General features: G+C 39.8%; 1 protein-coding gene across 3 annotated transcripts in view; it reads right to left on the bottom strand.

Annotated features, from left to right (window-relative positions):
- CPED1 (cadherin like and PC-esterase domain containing 1) overlaps positions 1 to 24,040 on the bottom strand; it is a 153,853-nt gene that overhangs the window by 105,614 nt on the left and 24,199 nt on the right. For all 3 annotated transcript variants that reach the window (XM_074827582.1, XM_074827584.1, XM_074827583.1), the window contains 2 exons: positions 12,458 to 12,564; positions 10,524 to 10,599 (listed from right to left, as the gene is read on the bottom strand). In XM_074827582.1, coding sequence (XP_074683683.1) covers positions 10,524 to 10,599; positions 12,458 to 12,564 — 183 coding nt within the window. The remainder of the gene's footprint in view (positions 1 to 10,523; positions 10,600 to 12,457; positions 12,565 to 24,040) is intronic.

Raw genomic sequence — 24,040 nt, 5'->3', positions numbered from 1 at the left:
AAGGGCTGTTCAGTTCATTACTCAGAAACTAGAGTGCCCTTTCCGTTTTAAAATATGGTTTTAATTGTATTGCTAAGGCAACAAATAACAATATGGTATTAACTCAAAAGACAGAGTTTGAAAATACTGAGATGAGGTTTGTACCTATATTTACCCCTCTTAAATGAGAGTTTTAGCTGTTTTAGGGAAACAAAAAAGATTACTTTGACATTAATTCATTTGTCATGATCCAGTGGACTTTTTACTGAATCTGGGTATAACAAAAAAAAATTAAAAAATGGGTAGGGGCAGATGAAAAACAGAAGTGTCCTGAAATTCTCAAACTACTGGGTGGAAGACCCATAGCATTGCCCTGTCATTGCAAAATGCCTCAACACAGAAAAAATGGAAACCTGACATTTCTTGAAGAAGAGAAGGTTAAGCAAATTCAGAGTGTTGGTGACTATCACTGAGAACTAAAAGTTATTCTTCATGTTGTAGAGCATCCTGTCTGTATGGTACCTTACACACCTCTGTTGGTTTTGTGTTAGCATCCACCTGGGAGAGAGCCCATTGCAAGGTGGAAGAAGGAGAAGGGGGAGTGAGACTGTCACAAGGTGCTCGCTCCTTTGAGAAGACACACAGCATGTACACCATCAGGCAGAGTTAATAGGGAGTGACAGTCCCTCATTTTGGTAAATCTAGTCCTAGTAATCAATGAATACAATTATCATAATAATAAAGAGACATCAGTAGTGCTGAACTGCAGCACACTGAGCTGCATCAGTTCTTATGGCAACTCTTCACCTGCTCTTGCACTCAAAAGCAGTAACAGTGTTTATTAGAGCTGTAAATTTGTTAATCAACATTATCATCAATGAAAATTAGCCAGCAGTGCCTTTACTGTTTGCAGTAATTGCCATGTTTTTCTATCTTGAAATCACTCTACAAGCTGTTGTTAATTAACCAGTCCTTTTGAAGTACATAAATAACATCAACATTTTATAATAGAAGAGGTGAGGCAGACTCAGCAGTTGATATGTGTCAGGCAGCTTGGGAAACCAAGTTAGAAGGAGTCCCAGCGTCCTACTATCATGTCCAGATTACATCTCCTCTTTCAAAAATCCAAACCAGTAATTTATCAGTAATTTTTATAGCAGGCTCTAGAGATCAAAAGATTAAAAAAAAGTAAACTAGAAAATAACATTTTCCTTTTTAAAGTGGCTATGCAGTAATTGAAAGGCTAGACAAACTGCTGTTTTTCCTGAGAAGCAGCTGCAGGCTTTGTCACAAGTACTTTTTGCTCCTGCCACCTGTGATGATCCAGTGTAAAGCAAAGGACCTAAGGCTGGAGACCTGCTTTCACTTAAAAAAAGTGCTTCACTTCCTTGAAATTCTGACTTAAAGAAAGTTTCTTATGCTGACATCTCTGAAATTGGTACCACTGAAAACACTGACAAACAGCACCACTTTACCTCTGTCTAAGGTGTTCTCCATTATGCCATTTGGATCGGTAAGGAAGCCACTACAAGTTCTCAGCTGAATTCACATATTAGCCCTCTAACTACAGCAAGGGGTAAAACATAGATCTGAGACATAGGAACAGCTGGGGGGCACATGTGACAAGGAGGTATAAGATCCACCAAAGCAAGTCAACATCTCCAGATCAAAAAAATTAAACACTTCTTTGTCACATGAACTGGTGATAGATAATTGTTCTGTCAACTGCAATCTCTCAAAGTACCACAGAGTCAAACAGTTCAGTTGACAGTGACAACTGATATCTAATGGAGCAGCTACACTGACACCTAATGAGGCCTTTCAAGTATTTTACACAGCTATGACTTCTTGCTCCCTCTCTCCCCATCTCCGCCTCCCAAGTTACTTGTCTTTGGCTCAGAGTTCTGAAGTGTAACATGAGATTCAATGTATACACAATAAAGAATAGCTGATTTAAGAGTTACAACATGTGACTGAGCAAAAGGTTTACCAATAGCTAGAAGTACATTTGGACAAATTAAGACTTCCTGGAGCAGAGCCAGGTCAGTGTTGACCTGGCTGCGGCCACATGGAATGGTGGTAAATGGAACACTTAGGTTAACATGAACATCTGGTGATCTGCAAACATAAGGAATTCAGCAGAAGAAGACCCTACTAGTTGAACTAAGTGAGTAACACTCAATTGAAAGAAAACAGAAGATGAATGAGAATGTGTCCCCTTCTTTATGCTTCTTTTCTTATTATCCTTTGATGTTACAAGGAGGTTTATGATATGGTTTTGTTAATTTTTTTACTTCGTCCAAGATCAAATAGGCTATATTTTATACACTTCAAACATGGAGCAAGGAACATTTAAGACTATTTTCTGTGAGAAAAAGGTAATTTTGTTTCTAAAGTGCCCATCAACTGTCAGATCTGTTAGAAACATTTCAAGGGAGATTGAGTCACCTTGGAAGCTCCTGGTTGTTTAATGAAGCACAAAGCTAGAGATTGGATGAAATGCAGCTAAGATGCTGTGTTTTGTTCTGAGCCCTGCATACTGTTCATTTCTTTCATAAAGGACATTGTAAGCTCAGCACATTGTACTTGCAGTGTCTTCATTCAATTGCTTTTCTTTTTAGCAGGAAAAACATCACTTTAGATCATGAAAGTACATTAATCCTGAAAATATAGAGCAGACTTTCCTTCTGCACAGAAGCCTTCTGAACTTCTTTCCAGATTTTCACAGCAGTAGTCTATCTCTAGCAGGAGCCTGAATTCTCTCACACAGGAAAAAAGGAGAATGATAATCACCTCACTTCATTTCTCAGCAGCACAATATTCAGGAAGGACTGATAACAGGTCTTCTCTTTCAGCCTTGCAGGTTTGCTCTCTGACAGGACATCTCAGTGAGTTAGAAGAACTTAAGATTGCATCTTGTGCTGGGATCACCCATCTGCCTGATTGGTGCGGGCTGATGAAGCACAAAGAGCTTATTCCGATACAGACCAGGCAAGGTGCTATAAACTGGTTCTCTTCTAGTATTAACAGCTGGGCAATTTTCCAGTCTTCATAGGTTGGAAAGGTGTGTTAAACAGCTGCAAATATTGCTTCACATCAGGAGATGCTTTCATACAGTCTTAGGCAGACTTTCGAGCACCTCCAGGACTAGGGGATTTTTATCAAAGTAAAGCCTACTATCCAGTACCTTTTGCTCAGTCATGTATAGTGATCTGCTCTGAGCTGCATAGCCATGAAAGTAATGAGCATTAAAACTGCAATTTTTTTCATTTTTCAGTGTTGATTTTGGAGGATGGATGATTTCAGTTGAACTACTGCCAATACATGCCCTGAGGTCATTGCAGGCTTGTCACATAACGCAGACCTATTCCATTTAATTGCCTCCTGTTATCCATTTGACCTATCGGATGAAAGGACTCTGAAACAAAGATTAATACTCTCCTATGGCTTACACATTAGGCCTTGAGGTTGCTAAAGAAAGAGAGAGCCTTTAACACTTAGCTTTATAACCTATGCATTTAGAAAAGGATGGCTGTGAAACTCAAAGCAGATGCTGAGCATTTGAAGGAAGCTAGGAAGACTAGGGGCAATCCTGGCCCCTACTGAAGTCCTGGCAAATTTTCCATTGATTTCACAGGAACATGATTTCTTGCTTGATACTTAACACTCCTGTGATGGTTTTGACATGTGTTACAAGCTTCATTTCTCATGTGCACATTGCTGTGGTTCAATGTCCTGCCCGCTATTGACTATTGATCTAGCTGTCCTTAAAAGGTTTTCATATTCAAAAAATGCAGTGATGCCTCCCTCTGTAATACAGTTAATCTCAAAGCAACCCACCCTGAATATTTAGAATGGAAGCAACCCACCCTGAATATTTAGAATGGAGACATTTCAAACTACTAGTCATTTCTGGAAATTTAAACTATCTAAAATACATTTAATATTTTAAAAAGTTTATAGTAAAGCAGATCTAGAGGTAAAGGAACTTAAACTGTAGGTTGGAATGCACTGAAATTCATGCTAAAAACCACCTGTGAAGTTTCAGAGTTAAAAAGACAGAATTATGATAGCACATCATTTTGAAATGTATGTGTTGTTTATTTTCCCCTTTAAAAACATCAGCGAATACAGCTTCAGTTTAGATTAATCATTTACCATGTTTTTTGCATGTCTTTTTTGGCAAGTGGATGGAAAACAGTATTTATTAAACACAGCATTTGCTTCTTCATTCCTAAAGCGTCTGCCCAGTAAAAGATAGAGGGGTTTTTTTTCAATATTTTCCAGAAGGGCTGCTTCTTCTTTGTGCACCCTTCATACTGGAACTTAAATTTACAGATAAGCTATACAGCTCTGGAAAAAGCAACTTAGTGCAAATGCTGGCTGACTGTTACATGATTAGAGCCACAGCTACAATTCTGTACTAGTAACAGGGTAGAATATAGAAGAGTATAGGCCAAATAATTAAATTCATTTAGCTGCTTTACTTCTTTTCAGTCTCCTCGTATTTATTATTATTACAGAAGTACGTTTCTGTCCTAGCTGAGATTTGACCCTGTTCTAAAACAAAGAAGATCCTGCCCCATGTAGTTTATAATTAAATTAACTCAAAAGAATCAGATGATGATTTTATTGGCCATTCTTGCGGCTCTACGCAATTTCAGTAAGAGAAAGGTAATAGGTACAAAACCGATCACAACTGGTGTGCAGACATTTATAAGGGCCAGTTGGCAAAATAAATGCATCCTTCTATTAAAGAAGCACGTTCCTGTCACAGAGATGTTGAATTATTACAACAGAAAATAAATTTAATCTATAATTTCTCTCTTGCATAAGTGGCCCCACTGGGCCTTTCTTCTTCCCCTCACCCTTCTTGCTGACTCCAGAGTGACCCAGTGATGCTGAGGGCAGGTAGGGCAGATTTGCAAGGCAGGGGAGAGGTAAGCTGGTGCAGAGTTAACATCAGACAGTAAACATATCACATAGTGAGAGCACAGTCACACAGCTGGACTATCTTGGCTCTCCCTCCCACCCAATTTTATTAGGGTCCTGCCTATCCCAAGACCTTCTGTGTGATTAACACAGTTGGTCAGCCCTGCAGGTGATCAAGTGAGCATGCAAGTCTGGTAGACACTCATCAAGTCTCTGCACTGGTGACACTAATAAAAAGAAATGCAGAAGGAAGGCATACAGTGAAAGTATTACTTTAAAAAAGTATAGGTGATCTGGATGGGCTGAGAAAACAGCTATACATGGCACAGGCTGGGCCATGGAAGTGATGAAGCCAGAGAAATACTTATATGGAAAGACAGACTAGTCTGGATGTTACAAGCATTTCCACTACTTTCTCAGGCAACACTATCAAAGAATTTGTTGTGCATACATCAGGATGCCTTTCCTGTGCCCTAAACTGAGGCTGGGCAATTCTGCTCACATTGTGGAACTTAGTCCTCTCTGTCTCTCAGCTGAGAGTAGTTCCAGGAGGCAGCCAATCTCAGTTCTCAGCCCAGTGGTGGGATACCAAGTATGAACACCTGAAATCTCTTTGCCAGTCATGCTCCAGCCTCAGAGAGCTTCTAAGTTTGGACTGTTTGGAGGAAGATTTCATTCACAGATCACTGCAACAGCTGCAGCTTTTGCTGACCTGAGCAATAAATGCCAGGAGCCTTCCTTTATCATTCAATAGCCATACCAGAACCTCTTCATGGTTCACGTCTCATATAGTGAACAGACATCAGGCACCTGATTAAAAACTGGGCCAAATACCCTGCAAAACCAGGAGTGAAACAAATCTCAGACTGAGCAGCAAGCACTTAGTGTCTTCCATGCTGAATTTTAAGATCTATTACTATTCTTATGCCTCATCACAAACCCACTGCCACGTGTGCCCATCCTCCAGCAACTCCTTCTCTCACTCAATCCAACTTATCCACATACATCACTTATTTTTTACATTTTTGCTCCTCTAAACTTTTTTTCTAGTCTGATTTTCCTAACTTTTTTCTTTCCAGCATCTCTCCTGTCTCCTAAAAAGCAGTCGTCGTTGGTATGTGCATAATTTCCCCCCCCATACAGATAGAATCTATCTGAATTTTCAGACTGACAAAAAGATTTTCCATTGAAGAAACAAAGCAAAGAAACAAGTACTCATCTGATATTTTCTACAACTCATTTTCTTTCCTATATTAATACAACAGGGGTATGAGAAGGGGCATGCTCTCTTAAATACAAAACCCATCAGCTTAAGAATTGCACAATAACAAATAGAAAAACATTTTTTAAAAAAAATAACCTTTACCCTTGTACCCACTGCTTATCAATATCAACACTATCATACCCACAGTAAATCCAGTAATCCCATCCTTTCAGCCTTGCTGCCTGATATTTCTTTCTATGACTTACTGGGTCTTTAATTACATCACATAATTCTTAAAGCAGCAACTTTGTGTTTTCACTTTTACAGGAAATTGCTTGGCTCCTTGGGGGACTGACTAAATGACAAACACAGTAATAACAAACCAACTGATCCTCTTCAGCAGCAATTGCAGAGAAACCCTGTTGATTCAAACACACAAGAGTGAAAGTACGTGACTGATTTGAAAGGGAACAAACTCTTCTGTGGAAGAAATGCTGATGAAAACTCTTCTTTCCCCAAATAATTTTGAGGATCAAACAAATCCTAATAATTGACAACTTTGCTGTTGTTGGAAAGAAAGTTCTGTCAGAAGATGCAAGCAAAAGAAAGAAGTGAAAAGAGCTGGCTTTATCAGGTGAATGGAAGGGGAGGAGAGTATCTGAAATCTGGGCTCTAGAAATTTGCTTTTAATTATGCCTTTTTGTCCTCTTAACCTGAAATCAAATTATTTACCCTTCTGATTCTAATTTCATCTTCTATGGGTGAATTTCACTCATAGTAAATTAGATGTCACTGAATAGGATTCAATTCTGGGTTGAGACACTCCGAGGTCTGATCTATACAAAGATGACCCCCTGTGTGCCACAGTCTAAGTTCCCATTCCTGTCAGTGGACATCAGCGTAGTCTATACAGTTAGTGTGGAGCAATTCAGCTAACCCTAAATTATGCTGAAAGTAAATGTTCTTTTGGGCTTGCTCACTCTAAACTGTACTTCTGTTCATTTTGGGAGCTTAGATACCAAGTTAAATTCAGGTATCTACACAGAGACATCTATTGCCATCTAGGACACCATAGGATACCCTTCTGACCCTCCAGCTGCTGGACCAAAAAGACATCGGTTCTGTGCCAAATCTGCCTATCCTACTGGGTATCCTAGACTCTCCATGGTATTTCAAGTGGCATGAGACCCTTGTGTTGAAACTACTACCTCAGCCCCTAGGCCACATGCTGATGTGGAGACACCTAGATTTAAGAGATGGATTTTTTTTTTTTTTTTTTTTACTTGAAAACATTGCAGTTAATTGAGGTTCAAAATCTTTTTTTCTGGTAACTGAAAGGTGAGGGTGGGCCTTTTTCTATCTGACAGTCCTTCAGCAGATTGCTAGAATAATCCTTTGTTACTGAGTGGGTAGGACTCAGACCCCTACTGACCAGCACACATACTACCTGATTTCAATGGGATTTTGGCATCAGTCAGAAGGGATTTTCTCTTTGCCAGGAAAGCACTAATAACATAAGTATGAAATAAGATGCTTATAAATGGCCCTTCCCTAAAGAGGACATGTGGTGAGTTGATCCTGCCCGGATACCAAGTGTCCACCAAAGCCACTCTATCACTCCCCTCCTCAGATAGACAAGGGAGAGAAAATATAATGAAAAACTTGTGGGTCAAGATAAAGACAGGGAGAGATCACTCACAAATTACTGTCATGGGCAAACTTCACTTGGGTAAAACGAATTTAATTTATTACCAGTCAAATCAAAGTAGGATAATGAGAAATAAAACCAAATCCTAAAAACACCTTCCCCCCACCCCTCCTTTCTTCCCAGGCTTAACTTTACTCCTGAATTCCCTACCTACTCCCCACCAGCAGCACAGGAGGATGGGGAATGGGAGTTGTGGTCAGTTCATCACACGTTGTTTCTGCCACTCCTTCCTCCTCAGGGGGAGGACTTCTCATACTCTTCCCCTGTTCCAGAGTGGGGTCCCTCTCACAGGAGGCAGTCCTCCATTAACTTGTCCAGTGTGAGTCCTTCCTATGGGCTGCAGTTCTTCACAAACTTCTCCAGTGTGGGTCCCTCCCACGGGGTGCAGCCCTTCAGGCACAGACTGCCCCAGCGTGGGTCCCCCACGGGGTCACAAGTCCTGCCATCAAACCTGCTCCAGCTTGGGCTCCTCTCTCCATGGGGCCACAGGTTCTGCCAGGAGCCTGCTCCAGCGTGGGCTTCCCACGTGGGGTCACAGCATCCTTCGGGTATCCACCTTCTCTACCATGGTTGTCCACAGGCTGCAGGGGAATCTCTGCTCTAGAGCCTGGAGCACCTCCTCCCCCTCCTTCTTCACCAACCTTAGTGTCTGCAGAGCTGTTTCTCTCACATATTCTCAGTCCTCTCTTTGGCTGCAGTTGCTGTTGAGCAGCTTCTTTTTCCCCTTCTTAAATTATCCCAGAGGCCCAACCACCATCGCTGATGGGCTCAGCCTTGGCCAGCAGTAGGTCTGTCTTGGAGCTGGCTGGGATTGACTCTGTTGGACATGGGGGAGGGTTCTAGCAGCTTCTCACAGAAGCCACCCCTGTATTCCCCCTGCTACCAAAACCTTGCCACAAAAATTCAATACAGGAGAAAACACTGAAGAGCTTAACAGACCACATACAAAAAATGGCTTGTACCACAGTTTATGGACACCAGTGAAAATGTGCATATTTTAAGGGGAAAGCTCTATGTGTGGTGAGTGCCTCTTGTGTTTGTGGTTTTGCAGTAGCAAAATAATAAAATCACTGCAATTGGCCTTTCTCCAAGTAGCAGGGAAAACCAATGTTTTTTAAAGGTAGTCTGTTTCAACATGAGTAGGACCTACCAATTCCTGAAATCCTTGAAGTTTTTTGAAATCTACGCGGTTTTCTTCTGAAACTGATACTTTATCAGAATACTTTCTAATTCACTTTCCAGTGCAAGAGAACCAAGGCACTAGGCATCACTGAAGACACTTAAAACTCAGACAAAACAGAACGTATCACTTACCTGATGTAACATGACTCCACGATAAAGGACTGTCAAGGGACCTGGATAGATGTTCATTATACTGCATGTTCCTTATGATCAGTTTTGACAATATACAGCACCAGGAAAATGGAATTTAAACTGACCCTCAACATACAGTTCTTTAAGGGAAACGCTTCACACAGGTTTTAAGTATTGATCAATCTTTAAACAAAGCAGTACAAAAATTAAAAGGGAAAATATGGTATGCTTAGGTTAGGAACCACATAATCTCAATTTTAGTCAGTCATCTAAATGGCAGGTATTTAATCTAAGCTACTTGTCTAGGCTTCATTTACAGTCAGTGTTGAGAGATAATTGGGTAGTAAGTACCTGCAGAGGGTAATTCCAGACACCTGTTTTAAACACATAGTTTAGGATAAAATTAAGTAGTTTTTGTAGTTGCCCCACTCTCTCCACTGACTTAAGGGGAAGACTACAATACTGCTGCAGAAGATACCTAACTTCTAAATGGTTAAATAAGATGTAAGTAATCCTTTCCTTATGTGCTAAATATAGCATATGTATAAAGGACTAAAAGGAAGAGAAGAAAAGAAAAATGAAAAAAAAAACAAAAAAGAAAAAATCAGATTGATCAATCATGTATATTTGTCTGCAAACAAGGCCAAATAGTAATGGAATAAATGTGGAGTTGGTTGTTACTGAATTACAAAGAAAAAAAAAAGACAAAATTTCTTATAAGCAAAGTTATGCAGTGAAGATAGATCATAAATCCAAAATAACATTGATGCTGGATATTTAGTAGTGTAACTGAGATCATAATGTGTCCGTCTGTAGTTTAAGTAGACCTAATATGGTGTACAACAGTTTTTTGCAGTTTCTATTCAAAGTTGAATTTCAGCCATAGTAAATTAGAATTCTCTGGCAACTCGCCCATAACCTTTAAACTTTTCTGGTTGATGATCTTAATACACAAAGGCTTTTTATCAGTAAACTATGTTTGGATGGGAACCAAACTCTGACTCCTGCTCCTTCTCCATGCCACAATATTTTTGTAAAGCTGAACAAACATATTACACCAAACCCAGGGCTTTGAAGTGTAAACACCAACACACTTTACTAACACAAAACAGTCCAAAAATAAGACACTTATAGCTAAATTATTTCTGCAGTATGCAATAGCTGAACAATGCAATATCTTTACCTGAAAAGATAGTGCATAACTATAATCTGTATTTAAGTGGTATCTGAAATGGATAATCATTCTTGTTTAATTTTTTTCCCTCTATGCATTCATGGCTAAAAATTAAAAGGAATTGTAGGTCTGACAGTCTCATTTCAGAGACTTCCTGTGACAAGCATTAAAAAACCATCATCACATATGTAGATTTGAAGAAATTAGGTTACCTGAAAAGGCTTTTGTTATCTGGCATAATCCCTCTTTTCTGCAAAGGAAATGCTGGATTTCTGGAAGTAGGTTTACCTGTATGTAAAAAGAGAAGCTTTAATGATTTCATTCAGAGAAGCGCTCTTTCTCCTGGAGCCTTCAACGGGTTTGTGTTTAATTTATCATGTGCTAAACTCCTGTCACTGTCAAAAGGGAATGATAAGTTTGCCATCTCTGCAACATGGCATAATGAAGTTAAAGTGTGGGCTCTTCCTCCACTGGCCATCACAAACAAAAATTTTAGATTTACCGATCTCCTCCTGGCTGCTGCATTTTCACCCCTTCCCTGCCCCCTTTTCAGTTTCTTTAGCTTCTCTGTTCTCTGACAGTTATCAATTACTGTCTCTCCCTGTGTGGAAATAGCCTATGTCTCTTGAATTGCTGTGCTTGGGAACAGTGCTAAGTTAAAGTAGCTAAATCATATCCAGGTTCTGTAACAAAGAACTGTGTTGCACCCATGGTATGGACATGTTAGTCCAATATTTAAAGTTATCTGGAGATATGGACCATCTGGTTTAAGTCCCTGCTGTGCTGCAGACTTCCTGAGAGAACTTGGACAATTCCTTTGATCACCTTGTGTCTCAGTTATTCATGTGCGAAACTTCTGGACATTGCAGAGTGCTGTAAGAATTATTATATGGCACAGTATTAGAGGCTCAGATACGAAAATATGGGTAGAATGAGCAAAAAGCAGTTTGCAGAAGCCTGGAGTGTTTTTTGGTCTGAGACCTGAATCTAAAGCATGTATATTTCTAGCACACTGGAACTGCTATAAAAATTTAATTTTGGATACACTTAGATAAGGCATCCCTGTCCCAGGGAACCCCAGTGGACATGCTCCTAGCTCTGCCTTCTGTGGACATGTAGTTGTCTTTTGTATCCTCATGAACTTCATACCTGAACTAAATACCTTTTAAAAGCAGCTCTATTCTTCCCAGTTCCTCAAGTCAGAGTCTATACTTTTGGGTCTTGCCATTATTATCTGTGCTATTATACTTGAAATACAAGCCAAATTGTACCCATACTTTGGTCACATTTTTTCAAAGAAAGACCTCAGTTTAAGTGACTTACATATTTTTACCAACAGGTCAGGTGCTTATTTAGACATTTGCATATCTAAGTAACCTAAACTGTGTCCACAACACACTCAAATGAAAAAAAAGAAAATCCTGAAAATACCAAGAAATATCAGCACCACTGATGTTTTGGACTGAGTAAGCAGATTGCAGTGCCAGAGCAAGGAACTCTTATGAAGGCCCTGGAGGAGGACACTGGTCCAGCTTGCACATTATCAGTTGTAGGAGCACTGTCACTGTTTGGACACGTGCTCAAATTAGATGAAACTCAATAGTGATATTAGAAGCAAAGCCTGCGAAACCTAAATTAGTCCAGTTTTATCTTCTGCCTATGATATTATTTTGAAATACTGCATGCATTTGCTTGTTGTTTCTCCTGATTTCTAAGTTCTCTTTTCCAATGGGGTAAATTACTTAAATTTCCCTTGACTTCTGTAGATGCTTTTGCTGCCTGACATGCTGGCTGAGGGTGACCAAGAACACAAAAGTTCAAGCTGAAGAAGAGAAAAGGAAAATCTGACACTCAGTTGTACCAATTTTCAGTATTTACACTGAAATACTTACATCCAAAATAACATACTATGTCCAAATGATAAATTGCTTTTGATGACTGTGTGTGATATAAAGATGAAGGAAATGTTGGTATCTGACAAATACTCCTCAGTAGATAGGAAGCTTGAAAAAACATTTTAATTGCTGTTAAACCATGCCACTGCAGTATAAAACAAGCATTAGATGCTTTTCTTTTTATGAGTGCTGAAAATTTGGGCTAGCCCTGTCCTCTTATTCCCACAAAGGATAACACAATAACCTTGTACCTTCTGGAATAACTCTAGATGATGTAGGCTTTCCATTTGAATGCAGCCAGTACCATCATTTTTTCTGGAAGATAAGCAGATCAAAAGATCCCAAGGGCTTGTACCACCTATCAGGAAAGAAAAGAAGCATACTGAGAAAGAAAATACCTTGTAATTCTATTTGAACAAAAAAAAAAAATACTTAAAACCAAATCCTGAGGAATAGCAAACTGTCAGAATGCTAAGTACATGAACAGCTACAGGTGGCAGAAGGAAGAAAGACATATTCACTATCACAGTTCAATCTTTGGAACTATATTTAGGTATTTCACCATTGGCACCTCCTGTTATACCTGCCTGCTGATGTCCAGTCCCCTGGTGTTTGAACTGTTTAGCATTCAGAAAAGAAAAAGTTCAATAACACGGGCTGCTTTAATATGTTTGGGGTTTTTTTCTGAACTGCTCAACAGGCACACTTATAACACACATCCACCATATGCAGTGTCATCTTCTGAGCTCTTTCATTATTGGGAAGTAAATTTTACAGGAAGTAATTCTGGTCATGCTATTGCACACAGCAGGAATTTCTAGCTTGAATTTTGGTATAGTGACTTCCTAAATATAGGCACCAGATTGCCAACATCTAGAACTGGTGTAGAAGTGGGAATTAAGTTGCACTGAGCAAGTAGCTAGCTTCTGAGCTAGCTCTGATGGTTCCTTTCTGGAGCGAAGTTGAGCTCTGACAACATGGGGTTCTATTATCAGGAAACAAGCAACACCAGAGTCAGAGATGGCTGCCTGAAGAAGAGACAAAACTAAATTGCATCAATTAAAAAACCATTTGGATTAGGAGATACAAATAAGTCTTGGAGTTTGCCCATATTGCAGCATGTGGTGTGATGTAGAAATGCCAATGTAGCTTCAAATGAGCTTGGTCAGCTCCCTCAAGTGATTATTTGTTTTCTTCTGAATACAGCCTTCATCATCTGGACTAGTTAGAGATAGTGGCATCTCTCAAAAGATTAACAGAATTACTACATCTGTTGAGGACACCATGAATATGTTCAATAAAGGGTAAACCATTTCAGTGACAGGATGACAATTAGAAATAAAGAGCTTCCAAACAGAAAGGACAGCCAAAGAAACTGTACAGCATCCAAGGCAGGGTATAACATTAGGTTAAAGCTCTCTGCAGGGCAGCTATTTCAGTGACTGGTTGATTGGTTCTTTTTCCCAAGCTTGGGAAGATTACATGAATTTTATTCCATTTTGTGCTATCCATCTGTGATACCTTCCTAATCTTATTAGATTATCCTCTAAATTTGGTCCCACTGATGGCTCACAGAGATATTTATTTTGGCTGATTTCCCTCTCCAAAACGGAATTTTTTCCTATCGCAATCACAAACACAAATGCCAAGCAGGGTTAAGATTTCACTTAAGGAGATTTAACACTCAATTTACATTAAGTACCATAATGAACTGGTTGTGCAGCACTATCACCTTTTTATGTTTATAAGCAGTGCGAAAAAGGTGAAGAGATGAATTTTCAGGTACACTGCATCCATTAATGTAAAGAATTCTTCAAATTCACATTACAAAAACCAGTTTATGGTATAAAAATAATTAAGGCATATGAAATTTAGGCAAGACAGATTCACTGTGGGCTCCTTTGTGAAAGAAAGAAACCAAAAATAGATAAAAATGGCACAGATAGCAAATGAATGAAACATTAAAGAAACATACAAGGAAATACTTCACTTTAGTGCAAAAAGATTGACAGTGTTAACAACCTACCTGATGACCTCACCTTCTATGTAATTATCAGATAAGCAAGATGTTATGCCTTTGACTAGTAAACGCCTCTGAATAAATCATTATAATTACATATAAAGCACAATGCCTAGCTGTGTGCAAATTGAAAGGGAGCTAGAGGGAACTCCATTTCTCAGCAGCAGTTAATTTCCTTCCCTTGTTTATTATTACACATCCTGGCCAGGGATGAATTTGATCCCTGACTCCAAAGGACACGCTGCACTGTGTATCATTTGCCTTTAGGACACAGCAGAGTGATTGATATGAGTGTATGGAAGGGAAGAGGAAAAAAAGGAAAAAGGATCCTCAGACCTAGCATGTTTCTGAGCCAGTGACCAGGAAGTAGAACAGTTAACTGCTAGGAACAATTTTTCAGGAGGGGTTGAATGCCTGCCATTATCTGTGTTTTCTGTTTAGAGTAATTAGACATCTAGCCAGTTATTTCAGTACAGAACAATCAGAACTGAAACATGTCTATTTATAGAAAACAGGAGACTTCCTATTAGAAAAACAGCATACACCTAGTTCTGTCTCTCAGATTCAGGCTGACAGAGCAGTATGACTTCTATTTAAATGTATCAACACATTCATTATCAACTACACCTGAAAAAATGTTCTTGGAAAACAAAATTGAAAAAGGCATGTGTTACAATGGTTATTTAGTTCTGAAACAGACTCCTCTGTGAATAGATATAGCCTAGAAATTGCCCATGTCATTCGTCTCACAGCTTAATTTTTTGTGGAAAATGAACATCTATGATCATGAGACCATGAGTCTGTCTCCCTTCTGCAAAGGTAATAATTATAAAACTATATCTAAGCAAAACAATGCTACTGTTATTAACATTCCAGTAACACCAAATGGCCCAGGCTAAGGACTCCAAGCTGTCAGGTACTGTATTTTAACACAGAAGATCCCTTTCACAGAAATTATTTCTAAAGTAAGATACAACATGTGAACATTCTACAATAAAAGAGAAAGGCAGACCAAAAGTGACAGCAGTAACACAAGTCATCTGCATGGAAAACTCCTGTTTCAAAATGGTTTTAGAGATGTTTAATGAAGAAGCATTAATAATGTCCATATTATTCCATTGTCAATGTTTTGCTGGTTTCCTGCAGACTTTATACCTGAAGCAGGCTTCAATAAGACATTTGGAGTGGAAGATTAAAATGGGTACTTCATATCTGAAAAATTTAACTACTACCAATTTGCATCAAGCTTTTTCCACATAAAGGGCTTTGTCTAGTTACAGAAATCTTGTTTGCTTTATTCAGTAAGCCAGTGAAGCTCAGCATGCAGGAGCAGTAGACCAGTTAAACAGTATGAAATCCCACCTCATGGAGATAGGCTCTACTGCTTTGTATTACTTTGCATTTGGACAAGCAGAAGAGTGGTAACTTAAGATAAGAATATGCAATTGTATGTTCATCCCCTCTCTGAACATCTTTTCAAAACAAGATTTTTTAGTTCAGCCTGTTAATTAAGGCCTTGCCTACACAATGATTGTTCATCTGCAGAATTGCATATTATTATGCAGGCAACGTGATCTTAATGTGGATATTAATGCGGCAACATGATGCTTTTATTCATCAGTCTTTTTTGTCAGTTCTTTCCCTCTCCTCTCCTCCAGTCTTTGTAGCCCCATCTTGCAGTCCCAGCTTAAAAAGTGTTTGTGTACATGAGATATGTATCTCATGTTTACCTGAGAATATCAACTTGCGTTGCTAATCCAAGAATCAGTAGTACAGCACACTTTCATTCTAATCAGCTGGGACCACCTTTAACTACTCTTATTCTGAATGAGTCAAACTCCATGCTATTCAATTCAGCGAGCAATAGGTTTCAACTGAAAATTGATATAATATACAAGTTAAAGTTTTCAACAAGAAATTACTGTTTTCATTGGCTTTGACTGACATCACCTGGAATAATTAAAATGGTGAATGTGGAAAAATAATTTAAAAGATAATAATCTAGGGAGAAAACCAAATGTTTTTAGCAGCAGTGGAAATAGGAATGCAGAGACCATAGAAACATTTAACTTTTTCTATAAAAATATTCTTCAGAGTGGATTTTTATTCTGATATCATACATCAAAGTGAACATAAACAAAATGAGAACTGTAGGATTTAGTGGAGCTTTAAGCTTACAACATATACATTTTATAGATGAACTTCAAAAATTTCTGAAGGTGATTTCTAAAATGAAGTGGTTTTATTCCAGCCTTTGAAATTATCACATTCTCCCCATGAGCTACGGCATTGGAGGCTGGATTTTGCAGAAAAACTGTTAGATGCATGCAGCTCCATGGAGTTCTTAATCTCTTATGTGTATACATAGAAAAATATTTGATTTAACCAAATGAGTAAATTTCATCTCAACACCATAGCTTGAAATTTCATTCTTCAGTGTTAAGGTCCCCATCCTGAATCTTGAAATGAAGGAACTTTGAAAATCAAATACAATTTTCATCTCTTATGCTCATCTTCCTGTACTTCATTTATTCTGGGAAATTTAAAGACTGGTCAGCTTTATTTTTATTTTAATTTCATGTTGATCTGCAATTTTGCACTCACACCATCACCCTAAAATTAATCAATTTACAAGCCCTAGAGGATAAAAAGATGACAAGAAACAGCCACAAATTTTTTTGTTAATAACATACCATGTAAAACTAGTCCAATTTCTTTACACAGAGAACTGATTTAGTGAAAAAAGGGAATAGTAGCTATGAAACAGTTTAATTTTACTAAGTCTTTAGACACTGTTTCCCACATAACATACTTATAAGGTGAGTGCACAGCTATTTGGAAAAATGAAGTCTACACTATCAAAGTGGATTTTTTTTGGAGCAGAACCACAAAGGATACCCCACCATATATTCAGTTCTGTTTGAATTTTTCAGTAACAAATTCAGTGATGTAATAGCAAGTGCATTTATAAATAGCAAACGACATCAAGTTGAGGGGAACAAGTTGAGGGGAAGTATAAACACTTTGGAAGACATGATCAGAAATCAAAATAATTTTGATAAATGGTCCAAATTCAACCTGAGGAAATTCAAAACAAGTTAAAAGTGTGTAGTGGGTTGACCTTGGCTGGATGCCAGGTGCCCACCAAAACCACTTTATCGCTCTTCTCCTCAGATGGACAGGGAAGAGAAAAAACAATGAAAAGCTCATGTGTCAAGATAAGGACAGGGAGAGTTCAATCACCAGTTACCATCACAGGCAAAGCAGACTTGGTTTGGGGAAAAATTAATTTAATTTATTACCAGTCAAATCAGAGTAAGATAATGAGAAATAAAACCAAATCCTAAAAACACCTTCCCTCCACCCCTCCTTTCTTCCCAGGCTTAACTTTACTCCTGAATTCCCTACCTACTCCCCACCAGCAGCACAGGAGGATGGGGAATGGGAGCTGTGGTCAGTTCATCACACGTTGTTTCTGCCACTCCTTCCTCCTCAGGGGGAGGACTTCTCACACTCTTCCCCTGTTCCAGAGTGGGGTCCCTCTCACAGGAGGCAGTCCTCCATTAACTTGTCCAGTGTGAGTCCTTCCTATGGGCTGCAGTGCTTCATGAACTGCTTCAGTGTGGGTCCCTCCCACGGGGTGCAGTCCTTCAGGCACAGACTGCCCCAGCGTGGGTCCCCCACAGGGTCACAAGTCCCACCAGCAAACCTGCTCCAGCTTGGGCTCCTCTCTCCACGGGGCCACAGGTTCTGCCAGGAGCCTGTTCCAGCGTGGGCTTCCCACGGGGTCACAACCTCCTTCGGGTGCATCCCCCTGCTCTGGTGTGGGGTTCTCCACAGGCTGCAGGTGGAGATCTGCTCCACCATGGGCCTCCATGGGCTGCAGGGCACAGCTGCCTCACCATGGGCTGCAGCACGGGCTGCAGGGGAATCTCTGCTCCAGAGCCTGGAGCACCAACTCCCTCTCCTTCTTCACTGACCTTAGTGTCTGCAGAGCTGTTTCTCTCACATATTCTCACTCCTGTCTTCTGTCTGTTGTTGTGGAGCAGGTTTTTCCCCCCTTCTTAAATATGTTATCCCAAAGGCACTACAACCATCGTTGATGGGCTCAGCCTTGGCCAGCAGTGGGTCTGTCTTGAAGCCAGCTGGCATTGGCTCCATTGGACATGGGGGAAGCTTCTAGCAGCTTCTCACAGAAGGCACTCCTGTAGGCTCCCTGCTACCAAAACCTTGTCATGTAAACCCAATACAAAGTGCCATAATTCAGAAGGAGAAATCAGACGGACAGATACAATTGACCAGAGAGCACTACTGCAGAAAAGGACTAGATTAATAAACTGCATATGAATTAACAATATAATACTCTTGCAACCCACCCACGCTCCCCCCCAAATAGAAATAACTTTTGAGTTGTGGGCAAAGATTTATTGGTGCTGAAAGAGTTGAATCCTCCCCTTCAGAGCTGCAGTTTGAATTTATTCCATGTCAGTTCACCACAGAATTCTAAATAATAGGGTCTATTTCATTATAACCATAACCCCTCAGACATTAAGAAGTCTAACCAACCTGTTTATGAGTGTTACATACAAGGAACAGGGGGCAATCCCGCTGCTGTAGTTGCTGTTGGTCATACCTGACCAGTAATGTTGTTTCTCAGTTTTGGAAAACATGGTTTCAGTAGCAGTCTACAAGAAGGAGGTGGGTTTTGGAAGACCTTTTACTGGGTCTGACTGGAATGGAGTTAATCATCTTCCTAGCAGCCCACACAGTGCTGTCTTTTCAATTTGTTACCAAACCAGTGTTTATAATGTACCAATATTTTAGTTATGGCTGAACAGTGCTTGCACAGTGGCAGCACCTTCTCTGTGTCTCACTCTGACCTGAAGTGAGTAGGCTGGGGAGGCAAGAGGCTGGGAGTGACACAGCCGGTACAGCTGACCCCAACCGACCAAAGGGATATTCCATACCATATGAAGTTGTCCTCAGCAATAAAAGCTGGAGGAAGAAGGAGGAAAGGGGAGGACATTCAAAGTGGTGATGTTTGTCTTCCTAAGTAACCATTATGTGCGCTGGAGCCCTGCTTTCCTGGAGATGGCTGAACACCTGCCTGCCGATGGGAAGTGATGAATGAATTCCTTGTTTTGATTTGCTTGTGTGCAGCTCATACTTTACCTGTTCAACTGTTTATATCTCAACCCACAAGTTTTCTCACTTTTACTCTTCTGATTCTCTCCCTCATCCCACCAGGTGGGAGTGAGTGAGCAGGTGGGTGGGGCTTAGTTGTAAACTGGGTTAAACCACTACACCATAGAATAAATTTTTACCCATCCAAAATCAATTGTCCTCTTTAATCACTGGAGGCAGGATACAAAGTAAACATTTTAATTTGGAGCAAAGATTATATAAAGAAAAATTTCTAACCACAAGGATGAAGTGCTGGAATACGTTATTTTAAGGAGTCTACAGAACCCCTGCCAAGGGAGATACCAAGATTTGTACATGATGGTTTTTTGTCTATTTCCAGGCACCTCTGAACTACATGGATGTGAAGAGAAGATTTTCAGAAAAAGGTATTGTTTAGGTACCGATGCATTAAACTGTATTCAAATGTATTTTTGGCATGTTGCAATCCTGATCTGTAAAAAAATATATGATGAATATATGTTTTAGCTTCATGAATCACAAGTCTTCATAGTCTACAGGGAAAAGTAAAAGTCAAACTCCTCTGCTCCTGCAGGGTAATGGAGCGAGCACAGCTTGAACAGAGTTTGGTGAGGAGGCACATATTTATGGAAATAGCTTCTTGTGCACAAATCCAACTTTAAAAAAGACAGAGGAATATGTTTTACAAAACAGGCTTCGTCCCTGCAATGTAGTCAATTTATAGGAGCCAATAGTCTGTTAGTCAAGAGTTTATAGAGTGGAAGAACTACCAGATGTCTGAAAGACAGAACTACTGTCTCAGTGCCTGGCTCTGGACTCTGGGCTGGATTTTATGCCCCTCAGCATCTCAGAAGGCAGAAGCATCAGGCAGGCTGCGTGACAGGGATTGGGGACATGGGAATTCTACACCTCTGAAGATCTGAGCTTCACTGATAATGCTCCAGGGAAGAATATCCTTTGAAGCCTATTTCTGGTTATGGCAGCTCAGCTGTCTCACTTGTGCAAAGATCAGAGTGCCGCTTGTTGGACTGAATGCTTTCTTTTTCTTAATGATACGGCCTTTTATGAGTTTTTGATATCACTGTTTCATTTGTAGGGATATCCTTAAAGGAATGTCTTATATCTAGGTGTGCAGGAATTTTCCCCTTAAAGAAGTAGTTATTGGAAATATTTTAATTTTTCTTTTGGCATGGCTCTTGATAGTCATGAGCTATCACCAATTTGAACTCACTATGACAACAATGAAGAAACGGTCACTCTGATGAGTGAAGATAGTGTAGGAAAACGGTAAGATTTCTGATATTTTCTGAACTATTCTGGAAAGCAGCTGTTCACCTGTCCATGTGCAAACCTTTCGCTGTTTCACACAGTGTGCTCCATGTTACTTGTTGAGACAGATTGTACTCTGCCATAATGTACAGTCCAGTTCAGTAACCACCTGCTTAACTAGACAAATTAGGCTGAAATCTTTTGGCACAATAATAGCAGTGTAGTATTATAAGTATAAAAAACCCCAAAAAACCACCCTATGTATGAGGCTGAGATTATTGGACACAGTCAACTCACTCACAAAATACTTCATACAGTTGCTGTATGGCTGCCAGGAAAAGGCTGCAGGAATCCTGAGGACAGTCACTATTCACCCCCTTTGAGGATGATCAGGGTTTTATCATGGCTCAGCTACCCCCTAACTAAGAGAATCTGAAGCGCCAAGGGTATCATTCTTTGTGGAGGAGAGGCTGGTGTGAACCAAGTGAAACCAGACTAATTTCAAGGACAGCTCATCTGTCCCTGAACAGCTTAGCACAAAACACTGCCCTGTGCTCAAGAATTAATGCACAGTCACACCTGAGTTCAGTATTTGGAGAGTGAGACAGCCATCTGAAGTCCTATCACAGTGCCTCACCATAAAAACAGGGTAATGCTTGACTATTCTGTAACTCTTCTGCAAATACTATGGAGAGATGTTAGGTCTAACCACAAATAGGGTGGCATAATGCTTCCACTCTTGTCTGAAAAAAAGAAGAAAGAGAGTTATTTTATTACTGTTTCCTTATTATCAGGAAGGGCCAGGATGCAAGCCTGCTCTCCTTGTCAATCCAAAGCAGAATTTTAAAAGTACAAAAATAAATGAGTGTAACAAGCCAAGAGCTACCTGTTTCTCACAGAACTCTTTTCAAATTTGGCAAGATGTTTTCCTTTTTCCACCTGGTCTCAGACTCTAAAACTGTCTTGGACCTACCTACCAAGTCAAGCAGTTACCATCTTCCTTACTGGAGTAATTGATAATACAGGGAAAATGACTTTCTCTAAAAGAAGCAAAAGAAATCTATTGCAGACATAAATACAATGGAGAAGAAACAAGACAATCTTTACTCCATTTATATCACATTCAGTCATGCAATAGACTAACATTCCTTTCTTCGATCAACAAATTACCCTACTGTGAGAAACAACCACGAAAGAATTTGCAGACCTGCAGCAGATAATTTAAAGTGGCATTTTTCAATTTGCACATAACTGTCTGTAAGACAACAAAAGGTAATACACAAAAAAATGCAGTAAAATTAAACTATATTCATATATTTTTCTGTATAACCAAAGAATGAGTAGAATACTGGAAATAAAAGTAACTAAAGCACATTCAAAAATTATATTAGTCGGATATGGGGAGAAGAGTACTGCAGTATGTAAGACAGGTGCATTAGATGGTTCTTAATTTATCAGGGAGAGATTGTGTCAAGCTAAGAATAATTCTCCAATGAGTTGTATTACAGATTGTAACTCTAACAACCTACAGTTTTTATCATGGCATAATCTGTCAGCTCAAGCTATGAAAATATGCTGTCAAAATACTTTCTGAACTACAGTAGAATTCAATAGCAAACAAAAGAAAAATATGTAGTCCTGACCCTATGGCAAAAACATGAGGGCAATTCAAACACCCAAGCCTGTTATTCCACTTCTGTGCTTACAGACAGTGCGTTGGATGAATATCCAGATTATTCTGGTATGCTCTCCACACATGTACTTTCTGCATAGCAAGCCTCGGTGAAACCAAAAGCATCTAGTAATCCAATATGTTATGCTCTACTTGGATGCAAGCTAAAAAGGTTTCCAATCCTAGTTGCTTCCCAATGCTGGAATTCTTACTTTATACATATTTAATGCACCAGGTAGGCTACCACAGTCAAAGCTGCTAGATATGTTTCTCACTCGCACAAGAAAGCATTGTGAGACTGAGACCTAACTTTCTCTGGGATGGAAGTACTTGGTGCTTAGTTAAAGCACATAGCTGTCACAGATCTGCCAAAGCTCAGCTAATCCATCTGTGTAGGTGCTTCCTTACCTGCTGTGAAGTTGGAGAAATAAACTGACAGAAAAACCAGATTGAGAGATAGTAGACACAGACTACTGACAGTGGACTGGGCTGAAGAACCAGGTGAAAACTGGAAAGAGAAGATGTGCATGTGGGGAGAAGGAGTGTCATGCAGTTGAGACATGTAGGAATCGGACTGGGGTGAAGAAGTTCATGGGGAAGGCAAGTCTATAGTTAAAGAAGTTATTGTCCAAATGCTCCAGCTGTCACAGGCATTGGAAAACTTGCAATGATGTCCCTGTCCTGGTAGCAGGGTTTGGGGCTGAGCATGAGAGGTGGCAGTGTGCCACCCAAGAATCAAAGATTTACCAGATTTTCACAAGTACATCCCGCTGAGGGAGGAAAACCACATTGCTTCGTGCAATGAGGAAGAGGGCGCTCAGCTCTCCAAGCCTCAGCGGAGGGAAAAACAGCTCCACCCTGCTTTGTGCCAAGGAAGAAGACTCTGCCTGCCTGACGCAACTGCCTTTGGACAGCCCTCACTGCTACATGATCCATGTTATTCTAACTGATAACTCTTGGGACTATATCCAGGAAAGAACTCTGTATCACTGTTCTGTGTGCCCTGAGGCAAAGTCATGTGAAAAAGCAGCATGAACTCATGAAGTGGAAGGATGTATCATGAGTGAGTGAGTCAAATCAAAGTTGAAAAGAGTGCATGTCACAGCTTTTGAGTACCTAACTGCACTGCTTGTGTGCATATATGCCTGCTCTGGTCAGATATTCACAAGGTTCTTCAAGATCTCCCACCATTTATTACAAAGTTACTTTATTTAAACTTCAGATAACATAAAGAAAAGTAGCATTTAAGTATGTGAGGTAGATACCTCTGTCACTCACAGATCAGAGTGACAGAAGAAGGGAAACAAACACATGTGACAATGAAGAACATGCTGGGGACAGGAAAAACTCCTCTTGGCTGGATACAGAGATGTAAGATGAAAACCCAACAGAGTCAATTGATGCAAAATCACCAGGATTCAAAAATTCTATTACAGAAACTTTTACTAAAACTCCAATTATTTTTTGGGGGGGAAAAATTAAAAAAAAAAAAAAAAAGAAGAAAATTTAGGCCTGAACTTCTGTTATTTTACTGTGAGAAACTCAGAGGAACATGGGTTACAGCCTTCAGATCCACGTCTCTGTTGCTGAATAAACAGAGTAGGACTGCTGTGATCGCTGGTTCTGTGACAAAAAGCTCACCTACAGACATGCCCAGTGGAGCCCAGAGGAACCTCAGCAGGTGGGAGAATCCAAATAGCATCCTGCTCC

The sequence above is a fragment of the Strix aluco genome, chromosome 5, assembly GCF_031877795.1.
Source record: "Strix aluco isolate bStrAlu1 chromosome 5, bStrAlu1.hap1, whole genome shotgun sequence".
Taxonomy (NCBI): Eukaryota; Metazoa; Chordata; class Aves; order Strigiformes; family Strigidae; genus Strix; species Strix aluco.
Note: the sequence above shows the minus strand (reverse complement) of the source record. Positions and strands in the feature narration are given on the sequence as shown.